At 41.7% G+C, this 17414-nt stretch overlaps 1 protein-coding gene across 14 annotated transcripts in view; it reads right to left on the reverse strand.

The window, feature by feature from the left end:
* The window catches only part of mbnl1 (muscleblind-like splicing regulator 1), a 42319-nt gene that overhangs the window by 17054 nt on the left and 7851 nt on the right, over window positions 1–17414 (reverse strand). For 13 of the 14 annotated variants that reach the window (XM_053330578.1, XM_053330583.1, XM_053330577.1 and 10 more), the window contains exon 2: window positions 11185–12177. In XM_053330578.1, the coding sequence (XP_053186553.1) occupies window positions 11185–11358 (174 nt within the window). In that variant the 5' untranslated portion in view covers window positions 11359–12177. Of the gene's footprint in view, window positions 1–11184; window positions 12178–12626; window positions 12732–17414 lie in introns of those variants that run through there. The other variant, XM_053330580.1, reaches the window with a different exon arrangement.

The raw sequence follows: 17414 nt of genomic DNA on the forward strand, positions 1-17414 counted from the left end.
AGTTGTGTTTGGTTCTGATGTGAAGCTACACTGTTCTCTACCCTGCGTTCCAGTGACTTCTGTCTAAACATACACAGAGATGAAAGCCCTTTCTCCTCACACACACACTGTGAATGAAGCTTTGTTCTGCTGGAGAGCAGCAGAGACTCAAAGGACCGGGCCCAGTGGTTGGTCTCTTTGTCTACCGTGCACTAAAATATGACATGAAATACAAAACATATGAAGTCAGGGTCGATATACAGTATTGACTATGTGTAGATTACCTTTCATGGCATGTAAACTGTAATTTCCTGAAAACCAGTGAAGTAGCACGCAAATTACTGACAACATGGTTAACCATAAACTATATAAGAATATTAATATGTTGGTGTCTTATACATTAGCCTTCATTAAGCTACCATATAAGGAATTCCCATTCAATATTCCCCCTATACTGTCAAATACAATTGATTCCCTTTTTGTATTTAGCCACTTAATGCAGCATTAAATTAGCTGTAAAGTTGCTTAAGAGGGTGAAGAGCACATTAGGGGTCTTATGTGCTGTATGGCTGTTTCTTGCTAGGATTGCATTTCTATAACAGACCATGAACACACACTCATACCCTTGAGATTATGTCTATATCTCCCTGCTGGGACTCACTGTACACAGTGATCCATGCTGCGCAGCTTAGTGGTCAGGGAGTTGATGTGACCAGTGGGGCTTATGGAGATGTGAAGGAGGGAGGGAGTGTTAATCTATGATAATAGTTACAATATGCCCCCGGTGCCGCATTACCACCCTCACCAAACAACGTCGGAGAGAAAAGGATTACAGGCTGGAGCACAACTTCACAGACCACACAGAGAGTGATAAGGTTAGCCAGATATATACAACATGTTTGTGGGCAATATTTGGGTGGAAAATTTGAGTTGATTTCAAGGTTCCAGGAAATATTTTAAGGAGATATGGTGCAGACTGCATATGACGGTAGACTGATATTCATATGTAAACCCACAAATGTGTCACAATAGAGTAAGACCTAGCTATTTACGTAAACACACTACACACACACACACACGCACGCAGCTCTACAGCATGAGTTATTCACACTTCAGAGGGTGTTGGTTCTCAGAAATGCCTCAGGTCAGATGTCACGTACACAGGAGCCCTGGATCCAAACTTAGACCTCTCTGTTTTTTTTCCTGACGAGCCCCCCTCCTCTCTGTATCTCTATCTCTTTCCACAGAAACACACTTTCATGTGACTTTGTTTATGGCAATTTTTTTTTTCTCCACAGCTGTAACTGTTCAGTGCAGCAGGGCTTCCTCTCATGTGAGGGCTTATAAACCTAAAGCAGAAGTTAGTTCCATACTTTTCATTATCAGTAATAATAGAGCGATCACAAAGATATTGATTTGAGCAGCAGCACTTCATGAAAGCCATACCAGTACTTGCAGTGTGAGCGCGTGGGGCCGCAGTGAGAATGCTCATTTAATCATCTCTGAGCTACACTTCCCAGCAGGAAGAGAGAGAGAGTGAGAGAGAGAGAGTGAGAGAGAGAGAGAGAGAGAGAGAGAGAGAGAGAGAGAGAGAGAGAGAGAGAGAGAGAGAGAGAGAGAGAGAGAGATAGAGAGAGAGAGAGAGAGGCATTGCGTAGAAATCACAAGGTCCAGGCAGCAGCAAGGCGTCTATAACGACCCTGTTGTTTCTGAAATGACTGAGGTGTGCTCTTTTCTCTGCGTCTGTAGGACTCACGAGCTGATGATCAAAGCTTTCAATTTATCTTCATCAGCCATTTCAAACTAGAAAAACTCCTAATTAAGTGACATGTGATACTAATGGTTAGATTACTCTTTCACTGCCTTAGCTCTTTATTCAACAGACATTTCTCATTAGAGAGCATTTATAACTAATAAATGTACTTTTACAATTCCCTTCTATACACAATTATATATTTTATAGATGTTTTTAATAAAATCATTACACATGCATGCTTTAAAGTGAGCATTAAACTGAAGTACAGTCCTAAATAAGAGTAAAAATAAAATGAAATTGGTCACAGACATAAAGATAAAGAGGGAGGGGGAAGTGATCATAAGGCAGAAGTTACAAAGGCACACAGAAAGATAAGAGAACGTGTACTGTATATGCCTTCCCTGTCTTTCTGTCTCTCCCATCTCTTTTATGCACACTGCATTCTTGTTTCTACAGCTTCAGAGTGGCAGCTATGCAATGCGTCTTAAAACTTCAAAAGCTGAAAAAAAAACTTTAGAGGCATGTCACTACTCCTTTTCTCCTTTATACACCTGTCTTTGATCCCAGCTTTCTGTTCTCCCGTTCTAACCCATAGCACTACCACCACCATCTGCACAGTGTTTGATACCTCCACAGTTCTGTGACACCTGGATTGTAAAAAGAAACCCCCCACACATACAAAAAAGTCTCTCCCATCAGTGGCAAAGTAATAGCAAGATGATTAATTTGGTTTGCAGCACTAACAGATTTAATCTGGCATGTATTATGCTAATCTTATCTCAAAGACTGTAATCCTATCCACAGCTCTAATCCCACTGTCAACTGGCCTAATCCTGTTTCTGCGTGCGATTATCTCCTTTGGACTTGGCACGAGCAGAAGCAGGATGTTTTCACCTTCTTTTTTTCTCTCTTACTGCAATCTGACAAGCGATTTAGCCTCTTAATATTTTTTTTCTAAAATTATTTCAAAAATAAAGTGAAGAATAATAATTCAGTTGGTAAGGAATGGATGATTACATTATTTTCTATTGTATTAGGGCTGTTTCAAGTTTCTTAGAAATCTAAATGTATTATAATCATAGTTTTCAATAAAAGAATAATCTGATTATCATATCATTTAACAGGGAATAGCTAAAACAACCAACATCTTAGCACTGACATCCAACCAATCAGCCACATAAATCCAGTCAGGAAGTCTTGGATGTTTAACTGGTGATACTGATCAATCCAGAAAGACATATACAGTAATAGTCAGTCAGCATGAGAAGACTGAGCTAGATGTCATGTGCTGAGGCATAAAAAAATTCAGTCATTACATTGCAGTTATTGATCAGTTAGATATAGTTGGGTAAAGTTGCTCATTTAAACATTATTTGCTAATGCTAACAATACTGCTGCTATATGGAGCAATATACTGTGTAAATGCTGCAAGAATGAGTAAGAGACAGTTTACATGGTGCATAGGGAAGTGTAAACAGAGACTAAAGCAGTTTGTGTGTGTCACATGAAACTAATCAGGGCCAGCACTAATTGGACCTCAGGTGGTGCCGCTGTTTCGGGTCAAAAAACAAGGACACATGATGGAGCCTGACTGGCCAAGATGCAGACAACATTTGTAAGGCTGTTGATGGCCTGGTTACATGGTGTGTTGTTTAACTCTGAGTTTTAGCTAAACATCACAGAGCTAAACTTCAACTAGGCTTCATGGAGCTTTGTGATATGAGTGTATTCCCCTGTCCTATAAAGAGTATTGACTGAATTAGCAACACTGAATCAAAAAAATGAAAAAAGTATGGTAATAATAAGTGATGTCATAGGTTTGACAGGCCCAGACACTGTGTTTCTGAGAAGGAATGTATTAAAAAAACAACAACAACAATGTACTTAGACAGAGAGAGCAACTAAGCAAGAGAAAAAGAGATGGACAGCTATCGACTTGGCTTGTACCTCGTTGCCTCATATTTTTGTGCCTTTCCCAGCCGTCACCGACAGGCATATCATTGTGTAACTTCTGGCAACAGCTCTTTCACGTTCGGAAGATAAGGGGCAGAGTAAACTTGACTGACGGACCTAACAGCCAGCAAGAGGGAGGGGCAGCCTAGAAAAGGTGTTGAGAGAGTAGCGCTAAGCATGTAGCTGTGCCCTCAAGCTCCTCTATCACCTGTCTAATGGGACGATAATGGCTGATCTCACCGACTGGATATGTGGCTGCGTGTGAGAGGTAATGAAAAACCCCACAAGAAAGAAAGGTCGAAAAAGAGAATGTAAGAGACAGAGATGCATAGATGTAATTAGGAAAAGTCAGATCAGTTATGAGACTGAAGACTCTACCAATTTTTTTCACCTATTATCAGCCATCCTTTTTTATTTCCTCTTAAGCAGCTTTAAGTTGGAAAAATTGTCTTATTCCACAGTGTCTGTATCATATAACCTATACTCGTATACTATACTAGTGGCTTGCTGCAACTCTTCATTCAGTTATATAATGTTTACAGAGTGAAATATTCAAACCCAAGACTCCATGGGATCTATTTTCCTGAAAACTGTGCATCTGTGCATGCAGCTCTGCCAACTAAAGCCACAATAGTAGCCCTGCGTCTGTGATAAGAGGTGGTCTGAGCAGGTGTTAATGCAAACGCAAAGCCAAAGTTAACACCAAAATTGCACTGTGCTGGTTAATCGGTGTAAACAGCCTGAGCTGTGTCTCTCCTCCCACCTCAGTGCAAACACATTCGTTTGGAGCCAGAAAATTACCAAACAGGCGCACACATACACAAACATACACACACACACAGGCACACACAAAGACTGTGCATGAAGATTGGTGGAAAATAGAGCTCTGTGTTTTCTATGGCAGTGTCATTTCATGAAATGGGAATAAAATATTCTATATGTTATGCTTGTATCACAGTCATTCACAGTCACAGTCTTGTATCATCATCATTTTGTACGCATTTCTCCAAGCCTGACATTTCCAAATGTGTCAGTAGGTTTATATATTTTCTGGTAGCACAGGGGTTAAAAGTGCTGCTGATGACAGAAAATGGTTGCATGCTTATTACCAACATTTCTTGGTGCTACTCACTTTTAGTTCCACCACCAAATAAAGTGGTGATATTATAGTAGGGCTGCAACTAACAATATTTTTTATTGATGATGATGGCCAATACCAAAATGAAGACTGAAGTTGGACTTTTGATTTAATAGCACTTTTGATAGCTTTCACAGGCTGGTTAAATGTTCCAGTAGAGCTGATTTCAGTGCCAGGCTTGTCTTAGTTGGTGCAGCAGGACCATAATTTCTAACTTCTAGCTTCAGATTCCTATGTCCCAAACATTTAAATGGTGGTAATGCCTATGCAAAGCTGGTCTGAATGATGTGTTTATAGAAATATAGATGAGAACTGATTCTTTTTTTTCTTTCTTTCTATTTTTTTTATAGTACACGTGGTTGTAAAAAGCTTCACTTTCACAATTTAAAATTTCCAGTGAATCAGTAAATAACTCTTGCTTTGTAGTCACATCCTGTCTTAAATAGCAACTGGGAAATCCACACATTACAGCCAATAAACACCTCGGCATAAATTCACTGATGTAAACCAAGTGACATCATCAACAGCCTAGGGACATTTATTTGACTTCATGCAGATTTAGAGTTTTAGATTATGTAATACTGCAATCTTGCCTTTGATATTTCAATATTTGTAGTGTCGAAGCAAACAAACCCTCAGGCTATGATATGAAGTTTTATGATATGATGGAGAGAAATAAAAAAGTAAGAGAGAGAGAGAGAGGGAGAGAGAGAGAGAGAGAGAGAGAGAGAGAGAGAGAGAGAGAGAGAGAGAGAGAGAGAGAGAGAGAGAGAGAGGGAGAGAGGGGCTAGAGAAGTAATCATTGTATCAGTGGTGTTATAAAAGGAGCCAGTGTGATGGGGGGACAGGGACGGCTGACACTGAGAAGAAAAGACAGGCTGTTGTCGCTGATCTTCCGTCACATAAGCTCACAGACAAAAAGCACAGCCGCGCTGATCTGACAAGGATGTACGCATCATACAACAAGCAAGCTAAAGAAAGTCTCAGTGTATGTAATTAGTACGTGTGTGTGTGTGTGTAGGCCAGGATTAGCCTGGTCCAAACATAAATTCTCTAGCATAAAATAGTGAAAAAGACACCAGAATAGACCGATCAACACCTGGAGACAGAGCCACCCTGCTTTCTAAAATAAAAAAGCCCCTCTGTGACTCAGCTCATACCTAATGAAACCTCCTCGTTTTAATCAGCTTCGGACACGACTGAGCACGGCCACACAGGCGAAACTGTGATATAAGCAGATCCCTTTGAAAAAAAAGAAGCTGTATCTTACGGATGACTGAGTCCTCGCCTTGTTAACTTAAAGGTGAGAAGCATTCATTGTGGATGCACCCACAGATATCCTATTAAAAATCCAATTAGGATGGAGATTCCATGCGTCGACTGCAGAGGACATAAGTCTGTATGGATTCAAGAAATGGTGTCTGTCTGAATTATGGCATCCCTGCAGTACACTGACTGGAGACTAGCAAAGCACTACTGAAAGCAAACCATGCTGATCACAGGTGTGATGAAACCTTCATCCTGGAAACACATTTGACTTGGTCGGATTCTGACTTTATAACACTGTGTGTAGGTGTCCTATTTCCTTTTCTTCTCAGTGTTTTCTTTAGGCAAGTCATTTTTGGCAAGATGCCAGTGAAGCAAGCCGTGTGAGGATCACACGTCTATGAGTGGATTTGGATTCCACATGCCCATCTGCGGCTGCTTAACACTGCATTTGGATTGTGTCTGAATGTGTCATGAATCTATTTCGACAATTCAAGAAGGAAGTTTTTGCCTGTTTTAACTTCCGTAAGGCAGATAGTTTAATGTTTTATAATATAATTAATAATTATAATATTGTAATTTACACTCTTGTTTAATATTTGTTGAGCATCCAGGAAAAAACATTTCACAACGAAAACATATATTATATCAGCAGAGGAATCTGACTGATTTAAACTAGTCTACAATAAGACTATGCTCAGCTAAATTAGATACTCCAACACACTGTGCTATTTAGCTTTGCAGTTCATCACTGGTCACTAAAATCCCAGCTGTTGCCCACACGTGGCCATGTGCAGTGTGTCTTTTAATGCACTGGGCAGTGTGTGACAGCAGTGTCAAATACACATTAGCCCCTTGAACTCAAACCCATATGCTTACACACACAGAGCATGACGTGTTGATTTTACAGCCCAGAGATTGGCTGGATAATTTGTTTAAAATCATAAAAAACACAGTCAACTAGCAACGGCTAATATTTACCCCACATGTGTGTCTGGCCAACCACCACTCACTGTTTGTGTGTGTTTAACCTGACTGTTCTGTCGAGCCACTGAATATAAACAGGCTGTCAAAATATGGTCAGCAAAACGAGAGAAAAGACAGATAGAGAAACAGACAGTGAGACGGAGAGAGAGATAGAAAGAGAGAGACAGAGAGAGATAAATAAGAGGTATTTACCCGCCCTCTGCTCTGCAGGAATGTAATCTTGGCTCAGACCAGTAGTAACACAAAGCAATCCGCTGCAACAGCACCACTAACACAGATATAACACATACACACGTGTATACGAACACACACTTGGTCTCTTCTTAAAACTCAGACATGATGACAGTGGGTGTGTCAGGCTGGCAGGTAGACCAAGTACAAGGTCTATGCTGTGTGTGTATTGAAAATGGTTACCACTCCTTTTTTTCTTTTATAACAGGGACGGCCGTGTTGGGTGAAAACAAGGACTGGCTGCTACTGGTAGGTTCACATAAGGTCGTGGTTAATGTCATTCGAGCCCCTAGACTCGCGCTGCATGCGTCTATGCCATAAATATACATTTTATGGTCTATGTATGTTAGGTTTTACCAGGGTGTAATGTGAACCATCCTGTCCAGAAATGGGTGTGGCCTGAAGTAAATGAGGCAAAAACCAGACTGAGCGGGAAATCAAGTAGAAGGAGCTACCGAGATGGGAGGAGAATGAAAACAACAGAGGAGAGGGAAACTAGTAAAGGAGAAGTAGACTAGAATAGGCTTGTGTTAAATGAAAAGTAGGATGGTACAGTGCTTAAAAAAAAGCTGGCAGATTACCTCTGTGTGGGTGGGGTGAAGCAGCACTGTTACAGTTCATTTAGTGAGAAACCTATATTATTTCAGACTCTTTCTAGTATAAACTAGTAAGGCAGGCATTAGCTCACTTGCTTCTGCAACCTGAGCTGACTATTGTACCCCAATCTGATTAGGAATGCTTTAGTGGAGCAAGTAGAAAACACAAAACACAACTACTGAGGGTTAAAGTAGGTTACCTCCACCACATATCATGCATGTTTCATACTCTCATTTCTGTATTTTTATCAGATAAAGTACAGCATCATTTTCCACCTGTGTCATCGCTTATCTGTTTGCCTGTATACAAATACTTAGCTACAAATATGAGCTGTTTATAAAGATTTAGAACCATCGTATCTTACCTAACCGTCCTGCTCAGTAGTTAATCATTAATAGACAAAGTTACAAAGCTGACTTTAAATCAGGGAGTCCAGGCAGCCATTATCCTTCTACAAATATTTACCTCACTTTGACATAGCTGTGCTGTCTGCGCTGCACCAACCAGATACACAAGCAACATAATAGGCCACACTCTAGGGTTAAGGTTAAGTGTAAAGCCAGTGGGTGCACACACACACACACACACACACATAAACACACACAACACAACACAACACAACTCAGTTTTAATCGTGTGGCCTGGATGAAAACTTGCTTCTGATTGATTGTCTTGCTTGAGGGTATATTCACATCTGATCACCGGCATGAACATATTCCCATGAATAATTGCAATTTCCCTGTTTTTGCTATTTCTGGTACAAATATATTCCCTGCTCTAATTCCCTCATCAGGGACTCTTTAAGTGTGGTTTAGTGCAGGACACAGGTTTTTGTGTGTGAAACTGTGTCTTTCATGTGTGTGTGTGCACCATGTAAAAAGGAGGCCAAAGAGAGAGAGAGAGAGAGAGAGAGAGAGAGAGAGAGAGAGAGAGAGAGAGAGAGAGAGAGAGAGAGAGAGAGAGAGAGAGAGAGAGAGAGAGAAGCTGTTGGGGAAATGACTGGGTTTGGGTGTGACCTACTCAGCTATGCACTGGTGATCATGTGAGACCTGTTCTGATTATACACTTCTCAAGCAGAAGGTCGATCCTGTCTCAAGGGCAGAAAAGTGTGTGCACATGTGTCCAAGAGGGTGCATGAGTGTGCATGGGTGTAGGAAGTGGGTGCAAGACTGAGTGCAGGGAAGCAATGTGACGCAACTAAATTGAGAAATTGTCCTATTTCTAACAGTCAACCTGCGTGAAAGTGAAGAAGGACAAATGACATTTCAGTGTGTGTGTGTGTTTGTGGGTCGGCATGACGGGAAAACCTTGTGGTGAATGCGTCTGAGCTTGTATGTCTGTGGTTTAGGTCTTATCTGCCACTGTATACATGCCACTAACGCATCAGCAGCCTTTGCTTCTGATTCCCTCCATCCTCTTTTTTTTCTCTCTTTCTCTCTCCTGCTGTTTCCACTGTGGCTTTTAGAGACCTGCTCTGTTTTTCATTACCAGTGGAAAAAATGGGGCGAACGGTTAAAAAAAGTCACCCATCTCCATTAATACACAAGTCCTAAAGGAAAATGAGTCCAAACTACTAAAATAGGCCCCTTGGTTCCTTCAAAAAGCCTCCATGTATCTGCCAGCTACTCCTTTCCAGTAGCTGACCTTTATCTCAGTGTGAATGACAATTTAAACACAGGTTCACATATTGAATATGTATTTCGCCTTTAGATAGAAGCTCCACTGCTTTGTCAGTTATGTCTACATGTCTCTACATGTGGTCACTGTCTTGAAATGAGGGAGCCATAATATCCAGACAGTCAGAACATTTATGATTTATCACTTACATTGTATCTTTATGTTTTTTTAGTTTTGGCCAAAATGTGTACAGAACATGGAAACTTTGCTAATGTGAGGTCAGCAACAATCAAAAGCCACCAGGAACACATTTTTAAACTTGTAAACAAGGAATAAGAAGTCCCATAGAAGGCCCATAGTTTTTGAAAAGTTTTGAAACTTTTTGCATACACAACTATGGTGTGTAAGGCAAGACAAAACTGCACCAGCCACTTGATCTGTACAATTCTTTATAATACTAAAAAAAGAAGACACATCAGATACATCCTCTAATTTAGCCTATTATTTTGACACACACATAAACATCCACAGGCGTTAGCACATTGTGAAGAAACTTGGGAAGAGTTCAGCTTGAGCCTGACAATGTTCCTCTGTCCACATCTGGCTATCAATACTGTTCTCAGAGTTGACTCACACACACTGTCCTCATCTTAACCCTGCCCTGTTCAAACACTGCCAATGACCACGAGTCACCAATGTCTGCCGGGGCAGAATACAAACAGAAGTGAAAACACGCACACAGCCAAACCTGTGTATTTGTGTGTGTGTGTGTGTCTGTGCATGTGTCAGTGCTGGAAACTTAGGGTTGAGGTCCGCCCATCTCCAGAGATTTTGTGCGGTGATAAAAAGAGAGATTGTGAAACACGGAGTATGAGGGAGAAAAAAGAAAAAGGTGTTTGCTTTCCTGTTGCTGCCTAAAAATGGAAAATTACTGCATATAGTGCCCTAAATCTGCACCCGACACCTCACACTAACATACACACTCATAGAGACGCGCAAACAAACCCCCTCTGACTGCCCCTAGGCCTCAGCACAGGAAGTGGTTTGACTGAGTGAGAGCTACAAGATGACGCTATCCCCTCCCTCCTCTCCAACTGTTGAGAGGTGTTGTGGTGAGGGCATCAATATGAGTTTATACATGTGACATTCTATTCATCTGTGTTGTCCTACTCAAAACTTGGCTTGCAGCGGTGTTTATCACTTCCAGAGGGACTGTGCTGATGTAGTAAATTCATGCAACTGTTTTGGTATACAGTGTAATCAGTCGGAAATGTGACTGACTACTAAATGGCTCCTGTTGAAATAAATGCAGTAAACACTGGACAAAACATTTCAGCCTGTCCTAGAAAATTCCACAGTGCAGTGTTGCAAACGCCTGACTTCTGCTTCCTGAAACTAAAGAGCTGAAACTCCCCCCACCTCTCTGTGCCCCTGATCACATGTTGTAGTCACCCGACCAGAAATGGGTGGGACAAACAAGAGCACATGCCGTGGCCAGATGGTGCGATCTAGATTGATGTAGACTGTAAACTATTGCTATTTTTTTCAGTTGTTACTTTGTATATTCATGTAGTCTCTAAATCAGTGGTCTAGCTCTTGCTTGTCTGCCTGTCTGAACTCTGACCTCCAGACTTCCTGTTCACCACTTCTCCTTTTTTACCTTGAGTGAGTCGAAGCAAGCGATGACCCGTCCGTTGTCCACCTGACAGCTTTTGGCCGGATGAGCGAACTTGCACTCCTGGTCGGAGCGTGAGCACGTGCCCCTCTGGTACTCCCTACATACCTCCAGTGTCAGCCACTTTGTGTCACGGATATGTGCTATGTTCATCGCCATGGCGACACGCTGGCAAAGAGTATTCCGAGCTGAGATCTGTTCAAGTGTGAATAAAGTACCTCTAGTGTTTTAATCCACAACTTTTGAGGGTTTTTTATATTTTTTTTATGTTACTGTCTGTGTGTGAAGTTGAAATGAAACATTTAAAAAGGAGTTCCTATTGATTGTGACGGCTCCTTGTCCAATGCGAAATGTTGCAGGACGACGTTTTGCTGTGAATTTTACTGAGTCATTTTCCTGATCAATTAACCACTGATGAAGTGATTATATCCAGGAGACAAATTGGCCTAACAATTAAGTTGCCACTCTTGGCTTGACTTTTCTCTCTCACTGTTTATTGCTTGCTGATCCGTCTACAACATTCACAAGCGAAGGTGGCAAACACCTCTGGTTAGGTGCAGTGAAGCAGGCAACAAAGGTGATAGTCTGGGTGTAGCCTGCTACAGGAAGGTTAAGGACACTGAGGACTGAGTGGAGGCTTAGAGGGTTGACGGTGAAGGTTAAAGGCAAGGTGTGTGAGATGCTGCGTGAGCCTTGTGGTGTCTTGGGCTGCTGTGGTAAGGCTGGTCAGCTGGTGGAGAGCAGTTGGCAGCTGGGCCGTCTGGTGAGGAGAGCTGAGGCTGGAGCCCGGCTGCGAGGAGTGGATGGTGATGGTAGTGGATGGACGAGCGGGTCAGAGCGTAGGCTGTGAGGAGGGTGTGGTTGCTGTCCTTGTACTTGTGTTACTGTGGCAGCAAGCGAGCGAGGCAGGGGGGAGGGTGGAGCTTCAGCTGTAGAAGCAGGTCAAAGCTGCAGCAGACATCAGTGAAGGCACTTCCCCTGGGGAGAGAGAGAGAGAGAGATAGAAAGGAGGAAAAGACACAGAGAAGAGAGATTAGTTTGATGATACACATCCAAAGAAAACTTTCAGGTTTATTTTCTCTCTCGTTTATCTTTCACAGGGCGTTCTGACCTGCAACATTTTTTAAAATGCCACTGCTGAACTATGCAGCTGTGGGAATAAAGAATATATAAAAATGTCAGTAATGCAGGGTTTGTCAGCAAAAGCAAATAAAACTTTCACCCGCCCTGTGCTCTAAACACACATGGTGTGCACACACGCTCATCATGACCGCGCCATACAGAAATACACACTCTCTCTTTCTCACACACACACACACACACACACACACACACACACACACACACACAGAAGTGCACAAAGCAGCCATTCACAACTTTGCAACACTTCAACGCCGTAAAATCAGATCAAATCCTATATCACTTACAGTCGGGTACAGCAAAGTCGGCCATTGCATATGTGTTAAAAGGTGAAAGAAAGGAAGAGAATGAAAGCAAGGGGGAAGTCAAGGCAGGGCATGAGGGAGAAGAGGTTAGTCATTTCCCTTCTTGCGAAGCGGTGTGAGAGTAGGGACCAATGAGAGTGAGCTGAGTTGCAGCAACATTCTGGGCTGAGCGCCAGGTGAGAGCAGGGGGAGGAGCAACGAGGAGGCTGACCTGCCTGCTGCTAGGCAAAGAGAAAAAGAGAAAGACACAGGCTGAACTAATCATTCTGCTCACTTTATGTTTTCCTTTGACAACCAATCTCACGAGATCACCAGGGCATAGATGATACATTTTTCTATAAATAAACCTTTTCGTTAAAGATCGTAAAATAACATTTTTCAGTGAACTTAAACATCCTAAAAAGAAATACCACCATCATTACAGCAACACTGATGATATCACAGTGGTTTGAACTTATCTGCTGCGATGTGTTTATTTTTTCACTTTTATAAACTTTTATAAATTTACCTTTTTTATCACATGCAAAAGAAATCATGGATTATGGGGGGATTTCTGTTTTGTTCAGAGTGTGGTAATGTTACCAGTGGTTTCTATTTTTGGTGACTCCATTGTACAGAGTTTGCTCAGGGAATGTGAATGACTGGGCTCCTGGGGGCCCATTCTGCTCTTATCGCACACGCAGGGTAACTCACCACACCCTGTGAAGAGAAATCGCTTTTTCCCAGAACAGCATGTGCGCTTTCAGCAATGCTACAAACTGCTGCTAACTTTACGGCACTGCAACACTGCAACACGCTATATCAGAGCCCTGCAGCAGTGCAGCCCAGGTCATCATGACCCAGCAACATGGATAAATGTTTAGAGAGAAAGAGAGAGTGAAGGAGGAACTGCTTTGTTTCACCTTGGATGACCCCTACGCTAGCAAAAGTGGCATTACTGATACAAATGACCTTTGGATTGCAAGCATAATCATAACAAGAACACGACAACTGCCCTGCCCACATCATACACATAACTTGGCGCACATGGCAAATTACCTTCAATAGCATGAAAGATTATTTAGAAGGGAGCTAAAATTAACTGAAGGCTTCAATAAAACACAAACGGAAAAAGATTTCCCTCTCCTTTGTACCAGACTCAATATTTTGAAATGACAGATAATAACATTTTATTAAATGCTGCTATTTTTAAAAAAAAATTTAGTGAGACATAGTAATGTTTCTTTGCCAGTTTTATTGCCTTTTTGGGCCAAGAAATATTTCTGACTAAGAATGACTTGATTGAATGTCTTGTTTTGGAATGCAACTGGTGGTCTAACATGTGCCGTGCCATTTTTTGTTTACATGACTACGGGCATGTTTCTATTCCCATGAACTTGATCATTCACCATTTCATTTTCATCACTGTGAAAATGTCAACTCAGCCAAGTCTAAATTTTCTGTGCAACCCGATATGCCCATGGACCAGTATCTTTTAATGTTGATGTTACATGCTGATGTCTGATAGGGGCTGATGGTACACACTTTTACTACCCAAATAAGTTAAGTTTAGCTGAGCAAATGGACAGACAGATCTTAAGCCACATCTGGACACTGGCTAATGAGAAGCAATAAAGACATCTATTATAATTTTTTTTTTAAACTGAAGGCACCGGGGGCAGTCTTCAATCAAATGAATGTGATGACTTGATGCATGAAAAGCTGACGCCCTCTGTGTCAAACTGCCTAATCTGTTTCTATGGTTTCTATTAAAAACAGACAAGCACATATCTGAGAGAGGGTGAAGATGCAGTATGGTGTAAGACAGTGCCAGAGTGATAATGAGAGCTCATTATGATCCATCATGTCTGGACATGGACATCCTTCCCTTATTGATTTCTTCATCTGGATGGTCTTTCTTGTCAGTATGGCACTCCCCCTATCTAATTCCACTTTAACTGTTGCTGCTGTGAGTCACCAAGGTATCCATTTCCAATAGGTGACTATGATCTACTCCACAACTCGAACTACAAAATTCATACTGGTTTTAAGCAGCGGACTCCTTTGGTCTTCCTATACCTCGCCAACTTCATCCATCCCTCTACCTTTGTCCCCTCATTGCGACTGTCTAGCCAGCGCTCTCTTTCAGCATCCTCCGCAGCACTCCCTCAGACTCCAAGGTCTTGCAAGCTGGTGCAAGGTCAACCACACTGGAGGAAGGGAAGATGGCGAGAGAGAGAGAGAGCGTTCGCGTTCTACCTACCACCCATTAGGACACATGGTCGAAACACAACATGGCTGGGAGAAGAGGAAGTGTGTCAATAATATCAGCACATCACCATCAGCTCATAGTCATGTGACACCAGCATATGCCTCAACAGCACAAACGATTTCTGACATGAAAACCAAGCTTGCTCCTCTTTTACTTTCCCTTGCTTGTGACTCACAAAACAAATCTGCTGTCAATGAGTCAAAGACGCTGTTGAAATCTGCCCTCCACTTCCAGCTAAAGTGCAAACTATGCATAAAACCTGCCAGTGATTTGCGCGGTAGACTATGATTGATGGTGCTCAGACGTCATAAGGTATTCTTGAACACTCGAAGCATTTTTTTTTAATGGAGGCATGTCTCAACCAACAGAAAAGTTAGGAGCAATCAAAGCATTGTGCTAGTTGGTAATCTGGGCTGATCTTGAAGGTGCCCTTGTGACTAACCACCAGCACAACAATGAGACAGATAGAAAGGGTGCGGTTCACAGTTTATAAAAATGGTTCACTTCATGAAAAATGTACACGAATAGCACATTATTAGTCTTTCTTAGCATAGCTTGACACTACAGATCATGAGTAGGGACACTCTGCTTTTGCGCAATTGCTGCATAAGAAATGAAACACTGAAGCTGATGCAGCATGAATTGAGATGAAGCTGAAGCGAATGCACATATCTTACTTGTTATGTTGCGACATCTGCTAGGGCAATCTAAGTAACACACCGTAGCTTCTAGCCAGAGCTTGAATTTTTAGCTTTTGACTGCAGAGAAAGAGGCGTTTGTTTCTTTTTGCTTTGCTGCTGTTCAGTAAAAGGAGTGGTTTCAGCATATTGACAGAGGTGGAGGGTGACAGTGTGCTGAGACAGGTCATCACAGTGGAGGACGCTGTAGGAAATGCAACACCGTAGGCTTCGCTGCTGCTCCATGCGCTCAAAATATAGCATGTCAATAGTGCCCTCACTGACCTTTACATACACACATACACACTAGTGCATATACGAACACGTGAGCATGTTCTCCTCTCCATCTTTTGATCATTTTCACACTGACACACGCATACAGAGAACAAGATGGAGACCTGCTACTTTTTCCACTATAGCTCTCCTATATATATATATATATATATATACATACATACAGAGCTGCAGCAGATCCACCAGAACACCTTCAAGTGGAAACTTTAAAGTGTCATTTTGCAAAACATCTTCTGCTCAGACAGCTTTCTCTGTGAGAGGAGCAAAAATCTGGAACTCACTACCTCACCAAATCCTGGTTAATTCAGTAACAAACCTGTGCTCATGTATTAGTTTTATGTGTATTTTATTGTATCGTTTACCATGTTTTACTTTGCTCATCTTCTTTTTTATCCTGTGCTGTATTGTATTTATTGTTATTGGTTTACCTTTACCCTTTCATTTTTTACTCTAATTTCGCTGTTATACTTGCATCGGACAGTTGCTTCAGCTTGTCTATGTATATTCTGTCTGTCTCTATTTTCGTCTGTGAAAATAATAGAATAAGAAGAAACAATGAAAACTATTTATATATACTTATGAGTTTGGTTTGTTATGAATAGGGGTTATTGATGAAATGCTGCTCACATGAACTGCCACGCTCCACAGGATGATGCTGAAATAAAATCTCTGTATCTTTGTATCTGTAACTATCCTCACCACCTTATCATCATCATCATCACCAAGTCGCCATCTCCACTCAGCTATTAGTTTAACGGACTAGTTTGTCATGGGATTAAATAATGTGCCACTGAAAGTGAGTCTTAGGTCAGAAACGCACAACAAACAATGCCCATTGATTCCTCTGGGAGCAAACCTCTGGAGACAATGAAATCTCTTGTTCAGCACACATGGATGCTCACTGAAAGAAACAAACACAAACCTATACAAACTCACAAACCTCTATGTGTCCTGACAGTGAGTATTCTTAAGCTGTGGTGAATATCTGACTGTGTGCGACACTGCGTTTTTGTGTGTGCATGTGTCTGTATTAAGGATGTGGTGATGTCAACGGACAGTTGGGATAATGGGAGTCCTTATGGTTTAATGAGTGGCTCATTGGCTCGCATTTATGTTGTCTGTGTCGATGCGATGATGCACATTGTCAGGCTACTCAGCTCGCAGGCTGATTTCAGAAAGACAGACAGGTGACAAATTTAAGGAATAACCTCATAAGTGAGTGAGTAAGCGTAACGAATGCTGATGCTTCCATACAGGCCAGGGAGGATCACTGAGTTGTTTGATGAGAATTATGTGAATCATAAGCTGTGACCTTTGCAGTCTCCTGAACTCAACTCAGTTGAACACCTATGAGAGATTTAGGACTGAAGGAGGAGCACATTCCACCATCATTATGTAATTGAGGGAATCATTTTTTTTCTGGAATTTTTTTCATCCTTCCAGCAGAGTTCAGTGAAGATGTAAATATAAATATTATGGAGCTACCATGAAGCTTTGAAGCTGCTGTGGTGGTTCATGGTTCTATGACTTGTTGGCATTTCCTTTCCA

The sequence above is a fragment of the Scomber japonicus genome, chromosome 12 (assembly GCF_027409825.1).
Source record: "Scomber japonicus isolate fScoJap1 chromosome 12, fScoJap1.pri, whole genome shotgun sequence".
Lineage (NCBI taxonomy): Eukaryota > Metazoa > Chordata > Actinopteri > Scombriformes > Scombridae > Scomber > Scomber japonicus.